Source organism: Notothenia coriiceps, unplaced genomic scaffold (genome assembly GCF_000735185.1).
Source record: "Notothenia coriiceps isolate Sejong01 unplaced genomic scaffold, NC01 NC01_scaffold00019799, whole genome shotgun sequence".
Classification (NCBI taxonomy): domain Eukaryota; kingdom Metazoa; phylum Chordata; class Actinopteri; order Perciformes; family Nototheniidae; genus Notothenia; species Notothenia coriiceps.
In genome coordinates, this window is record NW_011352500.1 from 1,038,925 (window position 1) to 1,047,545 (window position 8,621).

The following is an 8,621-nucleotide window of genomic DNA, read 5'->3' on the forward strand; positions in this document are numbered from 1 at the left end:
CACATAACACACACAACACACACACAACACACACACACACACACACACACACACACACACACACACACACACACACACACACACACACACAAACACAGAAAAAGAGAGTCACTGTCAATAGACATGTCACACGAACACAATTAAACATAAACACAAGCTCACACCTACACAAACTTCCTTCGTCAAGACGACCCTGTGAATGACTGGTGTTAATGTTTTCGAGATAAGAACTACTATAACCTGCCACGCTCTGCCAGATACATTTTTTTTTTAAGTTAAACTAACATGGCAGGGGAGGATTGAAGGAAATTAATGGTACAAAATAATTCACTAAACTACAACAAACTGAATTTCATAACACAAAACCTTCCCTGTTATATGCCAGGCATATACATTGTGTCAATGTACTTGTTTAGCATGGTCTATATTATTTATATCTTACAGCTAAATATAGTGTACGTTTATATTCCATTTACTCTTTCTCTCGTTTCAGTACATTTTTTCCCAATCATAATAAAGACTTACAGCAAATAAGATGTTTTTACAAATGTGTTGCCATCATTTGAAAGAATGATAATTATGACATTCCTGTCCCTAGAAAAAGTCCTGGATCTTTTTTTTTTACTTGTGTAAAACGGGAGCCAAAGCAAAAGTGTATTTTGTGTCAGTTGATATCAATACTAAACTAATTAAAATGTACATGACTGCATGGTTGTTAGTCTGTAACCAAATAACCAATACTGTATGTAAGTATTGTTGACGTGTCCTACATGCTTTTATGTCAGATTACTGAACGGATAGAAGAGGCAGAATTTGTTCGTGTTGATCTTTCATTCTGCTTCACTCCCACTCATCCTCTCCGGGGACCCGAGTGTGACCATCTAATGACCCCCAGTGAGAGCCCTGAGTCCAGGTAAATAAATGTTATTGTTTGATTACTTTCAGAAGTTGAATAATACAGATTACTTGATACTATGTGTATCTATTTTCATTGAACATCTAAATGTTACATACAAAGAAACACATATTAGGCTACATATTTTCGACAGTATTGTTGCTAACCATGGCTGCACATCAGTTCAGGTTCTACATAGTGCATTAGCATGTCGAAAATCAAAAGTGATACTGAATGCTGAGCTTTGATGACTGAGTTGCTGGACACATGATACATTTGTTCCTGCTCATCAGACAACTAAGCCCCTGTTCATAATTTCACCAGCCTGTTGACTTGTTTATGTGTTCTCTCACTACACACACATTTTTCAGATTTCCCCAGCAACTCTTTTAAGTATCTGTGTCATATTTCGCAGCAGTGAACTTAAGCAGCGTGCACTGTACCAGAATCTTCCTGATGCTAAGGCCTGCCTCTTTTTCAGACGTTAAGGATTTGTCATTCATTTACTTTTAGTAAAGATTCATTTTCAAAGCAAGTTCAATCAGATTTATAACACATTCAATGGAGCCCTTTCTAAGAGAGCAGTGGAGGCAAACCTGCTGTACGGCTCACGTCCTTCTCTGGGCTGGATTTGCATGACTTTTGCATGAGGCGCACCCGCAGCAGCTAGTTATGGCTTTCTAACACACCACTGACCGAGGGCCTTACGGTTCTCCCACACTGCTGCTGGGATATAGGTGGTGTCAGAGCACTGTTGGAGGCATGGATGCTGTGCGGTGCCAGGTCAAAACCCCCTGCTCCGTCAACTTTCCCCAAAGACATGCAGTTAAACACTGTATCATATAGCACTGAAAGAACAAAAATGGGGCTCAAGCTTTAAGCCATTTCTCAACCAACATCAGACCTTCTGTAGTCAGTGAACCAGGAAGTGATGTGTGTGACAAAAATGAAAAACTTTTACGAGCATCCGAAGCTTTAGATTATTACCATCTCCATAAAGGCTCCCATAATGTTCAAACATCACTTTCATGACACTATTTGTAAAGGGCAGTTGCGTTACTCACACTGTCCATCAGCTGTACTGATAATTGATACCTGGACATCACATTCATATTTCCCCCTAACAATTGTCCTTTACTATCTTTTTTCCTAATAAAAAAAAAAGGTTAGAGTAAATGCCAATATTAGGAGAGAAAACGCCCACACTGATCCACTCCACCAAGGAGCAAATACTCCGACGGTTTCTATAGAAATGTAAGCTCTAATCGAGCTATCATCCAAAAACACAATATCATTTTTAAATTGTCAAATCTTGCTTTGCGTGTGACTGTTTTCAGTATTTCGTAGGCAGATGGGTTTTAAATGATTCCGGTAGACTCGACGAATCAAGGTTGAAAACTCTCCACAGTGCGTAAAATCAATGAATGGCACGGCTATGGCTCGCAGCTGCTCGGTGGGAAACCGGAGCGCACTGCACCCCATCCGGAGCGCACTGCACCCCATCCGGATACCAGAAAGAGCAATGAGGAGAAAGGAAATGTAGAGACAAGTTAGATATAAAAGTTGTGCCTCCCCATTAGATCCTTGATGGCAGTCACAAATATTCAAGCCATCAAGAGCCTCAACATATAGAGAATAAATGCCCCGTATATAAAGTGGCTGTTTATTCCTGCATTATATTATCATTTACATTCAGTTTAATGGACAAGCTGTTGGGTGCTGCTCCGCCTGTCATGATAATTGCATGTCCAGGAGTGATCAGGAAATACTCCATCAGATGATCATTTTTTAGAACTTTGAAATATTATTGACTGACATGTTGGCCGGAAATGTGGCACAGTAGAGATGAGGATGGAGTTTCCCTTTTTAGGAGCACATTTTCCGGTCTATTATTTACCCCAGAATTGTACTAAATTTGGGTTAAGGGCCAGCTAGTTTGTGTGAGAGGTATTATAGACAATCCGAGGCATTGTTAACCCCTCCAGGTGTGATACCTGCTCAGAGTTCCTCACCTAACAGCAGCAGCTTCAGCTCCCTCCGAGAGTCCTTCTTGTCTCTGCGTAGCTGCTTCTCGATCTCCTCGTTGATCCTCTGGTTCTCTTTGTCCTCCCCAGACACACAGCATCCAGCCATCGTTCACACTGACCTGCTGCCTCTCCAATAAGCCCTCTGCAGTCGACGTGAAAATCCTTAAGGCTGTGGAGGTGTCTTCTCCCTTTGGCTTCACAAGATCAGTGGGAAAACACCCAGAGCATCTTTAAAATGTCCCTTTATGAATTACAAAAAATGATGCTATAGAGTTTTTTCTATAATTTGAAGAATCCGCGTTTATTAACAAATAATCCTTCTTAAAATAAAACGTCCAGATATAAGAATACAACGCGCTGACCCTCGTTGGAAAGGTGCTGCGGTTGGTCTAAAGAAGGAGGACACTTGTTGAACTTTATCCAGCCTGCTCAGAAGGGCGTGGCTGGCTGCAAATAGAAAGGGATAAAATGGGAAGTTAACATCCAGAGCAGGCACACTGATTACTGTACCGCACAGAGATGACGCTGACATGATATTCAAACTTTGGTGGACTTTTGGGTAGAGGTACGGGGTACGATTAGATCAAAGAAAGCTGCAAAATAAATAAAATAAAAAAGCCAAGAAAACGAACTAATGACATACAGCAAAACTAGTGCTGATGACATGTTTTCCAGCTTTAAATAGATTTGTTTGTAAATTAATTGGCCTATTTGTATGAAAAGGGGACGGGTTAAGGACCTGAAACACGCTACGGGGAACGGGGAAGTGAAGTATCCTGCTTCAGTGCATCCTGGACGGCCACCAGGGGTCAGGAAAACCAACTGTTAGTGCATGAATGAATGAGTGTTTGAGTCATAACCAAAATAAATGTATCCCGATTCCTTACACATCTCAGTGACCACATGTCTATTGCCTCAGAAATAGGGAGGCCCAACACTTCTGGCGATCTATGGGAATTTTTTATTCATCAATGCCAGACTTTTACATGATGTTATTTGCTTTTTAAAAAAAAAGCCAAATGGCATTGTTGCTCTTGAAATATACCAAACTGTTTTTAAATATGATTGAGCTGAGCTGTTACCGGCCTCTGAAAATCAATTTAGAATGGTTCTTTTTAATGGTCACATTCAAAGTCAGCCATCTTCAACCTTCAGACAATATTTTCCTTTCGTAACTTTGGGTGTAACAAATGATTCCAAAGTAACCTTTGTTCAGTGTACCTATAGAAGGAAACAAGTACACTTTTAAAGGGCTTGATTTATGAAAGACTTTGCAGGAATTCTTAATTTCTACATAATTCCCAGTAAAAAAAAATGTTATCATGTATTTACATTTAAATGTTTGCATTTGTATTGAACTGAGTAGCATTATAACAAAGAAACCTTAAAGCCCATGTCAGTATGTCATTGGGCTTACATTGAAAGATTAACATCAACACATTTAGAGCAGGGGTATGCTGCAGGATTTCAGCCCCGTGTAGTGAGTTTTTCTGGGTAAATGAGTGCATTTTCGACTTCAGATCAATTTGCTGGGAGAAATGTTTCAAAACATGGAAACCTCGTCTGAAAATGCTGATTCATGTTGTGTTATCCAATAATACACACGAGTTCAACTGTATATTTTATGTGAGTCTTTATTTGTTTGGGCAAGTTGAAAATATCACAGAGCTACCATGCTAGCATTACCTGTCGTACCTGGATGACGACACTGCACCGCGCCCATAGGGCTTCATACTATTGGCTATTTCAGAGTAACACAATTACACCGTAACCCTTTTTGGAATCAATGGGTAGACTGCCATTGATTCAACAGACCTTTTAGGATTATTCTGCCTCTATAGCTGGAAGGTCTGTTCGATCTGAACAATCTGAAATATATATAAGTTATTACACGGCTTAGTTGTATACTCGATTCTGATTGGTCAATTCAGAACATGTGAGAGGTTGTTAATACAGTAGTACAGACACTGTCAAGGACTGTAAGGACCGTTGCTAAGGAGGATCAAGGGAGATAACTCTATGAAATAATTATATTAATATTGGGAGTCAAGTCGTTAGTTTCTTAGTATCTGGCCGTGTAATTCGCGTCGGGCTCCGTGATCGCCCTGTCGGTGTTTTTTTTCCCCATAATGACTGCCGTGCTGCACATTATTCCTTTACTCAACACCACATCTCCCCTTTTTAGAATCAATGGGTAGACTGCCATTGATTCAAAAGACCTTAGAGGATTATTCTGCCTCTATAGCTGGAAGGTCTGTTCCTATCTGAACCTGAGATAATACAAAAACATTTGACCTTTATGAGCCATTATGTAACCTTATATTTTTGTGTTAATACACCATGCTAATGGCTCACATGGAACTGTAAACGATTTTCCTTCTAATGAATAACACTTTGTTCTACTAATAAACTCTCTAAATCGTCACTTAAATTGTAAAAAACAACGTAGTCTTTCCTGCAGTACTCTGCTCTTGAACCCATCTTCTGATGAGGAGTCCATGGGGGTGAGATGACTGCGAGGTGGTCTGATTTCCCATTGGTCCCTCTACGATGCAGAGCTACAGCTTCACTGTTGGGAAGAGCAGGATCCAGCAAGGTCGGTAATGTTGGCACCATCGTGCAAAGCCTTCTCCCCATGAGAAGTTGAGCTGGACTGTACCCGTTCTGTAGTTGGGTGGCTCTACATAACCTGTATACATGTTTTTTGCATTTATCCCTGACGTAACACCGCATCTCCCCTTTTTAGAATCAATGGGTAGACTGCCATTGATTCAACAGACCTTAGAGGATTATTCTGCCTCTATAGCTGGAAGGTCTGTTCCTATCTGAACCTTATTATATATGTATATAGTTATTACACGGCTTAGTTGTATACTCGATTCTGATTGGTCAATTCAGAAAATGTGACAGGTTGTTAATACAGTTGTACAGACCGCTATCAAGGACTGTAAGGACCGTTGCTAAGGAGGTTCAAGGGAGAGAAAGGAGAAGAGGTTAAAAGACGGAGCACTGGACGTTAGTTAAATGAACAGAAGAAGGCAGACAGGAAGTCAACACTAACAGGAACACGGTAGGGCTCTGGAGTGTTTAAGGACTTGTTCGTGGATCAGAAACTGTGAACAGACTTGGACAGGACTGCCGTAAAGTTGTTGTTGTTGTTGTCGCAGTTCCAGCCGTTGGTGCGCCATGGAACAGAGTTCTTTTTTTCTTAGCGGAAGAAATAAGATCGTTACCGTGCTCCAAACATTATTCCTTTTACTCAAAAACAACCACATCGTCCCCTTTTTAGAATTCAATGCGCGTTTAGACTTGCCATTGTTTCAAAAAAGACCTTAAAAGAGCGATTATTCTGCCTCTATAGCTGGGAAGGTCTGTTCCTATTCTGAACGCTTATTATATAATGTATTATAGGTTATTACACGGGGCCTTTTTAGTTTTATACTTCGATTCTGATTGGTCCAATTTCAAAACATGTGCCAGGTTGTTAATAAAGTATTACAGGACTGGGCTGTTCAAGGGACTGCAATGGCCTTTTGCTAAGGGAAGGAGGCGTTCAAGGCTCGTTTTGCCACCAATTATCCCTTACTCCATCTTCCCCTTTTTAGAATCAATGGATAGGCAACTGCCATTGGATTCAACAAGACCTTTAGGGGGATTATTTTTCTGTCTCTAATAGCTGGAAGGTCTGTTCCTATTTCTGAAACCTTATTATATATATACAATATAGTATATATATATATTATATAAAGCTTATTACCACGGCTTAAGCTTGTAATTAGCTGGAAGGCCGTCTGGTTCCTTATTTCTTGACCTGCAGATAAATCAAATAAACATTTGAACTTTATGAGGCCATTATGTTAAAACTCCTTAGCGATATTTTCGGGTTGTTAATAACACCAGGCTAATAGCCACATGGAACTGTAAACGCAATTTTCCTTCTAATGAACAACACTTTGTTCTACTAATAAATTCTCTAAATTGTCACTTAAATTGTATAAGACAACCTAGTCTTTCCTGCAGTACTCTGCTCTTGAACCCATCTTCTGATGAGGAGTCCATGGGGGTGAGATGACGGCGAGGTGGTCTGATTTCCCATTGGTCCCTCTACGATGCAGAGCTACAGCTTCACTGTTGGGAAGAGCAGGATCCAGCAAGGTCGGTAATGTTGGCACCATCGTGCAAAGCCTTCTCCCCATGAGAAGTTGAGCTGGACTGTACCCGTTCTGTAGTTGGGTGGCTCTACATAACCCGTATATATATTTTTTGCATTTTTCCCTGACGTAACACCGCATCTCCCCTTTTTAGAATCAATGGGTAGACTGCCATTGATTCAACAAACCTTAGAGGATTATTCTGCCTCTCTAGCTGGAAGGTCTGTTCCTATCTAAGAGCAGGATCCAGCCAGGTCGGTAATGTTGGCACCATCGTGCGAAGCCTTCTCCCCATGAGAAGTTGAGCTGGACTGTACCCGTTCTGTAGTTGGGTACATAACCTGTATATCTTTTTGCATTTATTTTAATAATTATTTATTTGATGTGGGGAAACCGGAACATCTGGAGGAAATCCATACTTCGGGGCAGGGAGAACATGAATGTTTGTGGACACATTTTTGCGACTTATTTATATAGAGCAAGTCAAAGAGGAGCTTCTTTCTTAAAAACGTCTGATAAGGGAAACAACTCCCCTTTTCACTCGCTGAAAACATTCGAGGTTCTTTGTTAAACAACATGCCCACGTTGTGTCGTCATCGCCCTGATCAGTAGGTGTGATTGCAGCTGCAGCACCATTGTTGTGTGTTGTGTCAATATTGGACCTCTCTTGGTTAGAAGTATCAGCAATGGAAGACCTGGGTTGCTCTTTCTGTAAGCTTTTCCTGCAAGATGTAGTCGGGGGATCTAGACAGAAACCCTTTGGCCGTGCGTCTGCCTTACTGGCATTTTCAGTTTTGGAGACTACGTCACTCGCATCAGTTGACTTCATGTCAGTTTCATTGTTATTGAGAGGAACATCTGATGCCTCTGAACGATCCAGGGTGCAAATATTCATCAACCTACTAGCTTCTTTTAAAAAAGAGCTGCAGCCCAGGTCCTCTGACTTCTCTAGATTTGAATTGTCGGCAATCAAAGTCTTGGGTGTGATTAGAGGATCTTGACAGAAAACATTTGGCTGTGTGTCTGCATTACTGGAGCTTTCAGTTTCTGAGACTTCTTCAATCGCGCCAGTTGACTTCATGAAATGATTGACAGGAACATCTGATGCACCAGAATGGTTCTGGGTGCAGATGCTCATCATCGAAACAGTTTCTGGTAAATAAGAGCTGCAGCCCAGGTCCTCTTTCAGGTGACCCATTGTTACAAAGCTGTGAGTCAGGGCTTGCTCGGGCGTGATTCGCGAGTTACCATCCAAGTCAAGTAACTGTTTAAGCAGTTGTAAAAATGCCATCCTGTCCTCATACTCAACTTTGTCATTTTTCTTTGAGTGCTTTTCTACTGCTGCATCCAAACTTTTGAGCTTGTCAAAAGGTCTCTTTATAATTGTGCTCGAGACACCGCTTGACTTCTTGTACTCCCGTGGCGTCTTCAGTCTCCATCTTGTATGGTTGAATTTGTTTATCATTTTGAAACACTCGGAGCTCTTCTTCCCAGCATTTAGCAGGTGGTCTCCTGGCTGACCGATCAGACGGCAAATGGCTTTCATCA

General features: G+C 41.0%; 1 protein-coding gene across 1 annotated transcript in view; it reads right to left on the bottom strand.

The window, feature by feature from the left end:
- gna14a (guanine nucleotide binding protein (G protein), alpha 14a) overlaps window positions 1-3,241 on the bottom strand; it is a 12,573-nt gene extending 9,332 nt beyond the window's left edge. The window contains exon 1 of the mRNA XM_010779094.1: window positions 2,908-3,241. Within this exon, the coding sequence (XP_010777396.1) occupies window positions 2,908-3,028 (121 nt within the window). The 5' untranslated portion in view covers window positions 3,029-3,241. The remainder of the gene's footprint in view (window positions 1-2,907) is intronic.
- Window positions 3,242-8,621: the final 5,380 nt, after the last annotated feature.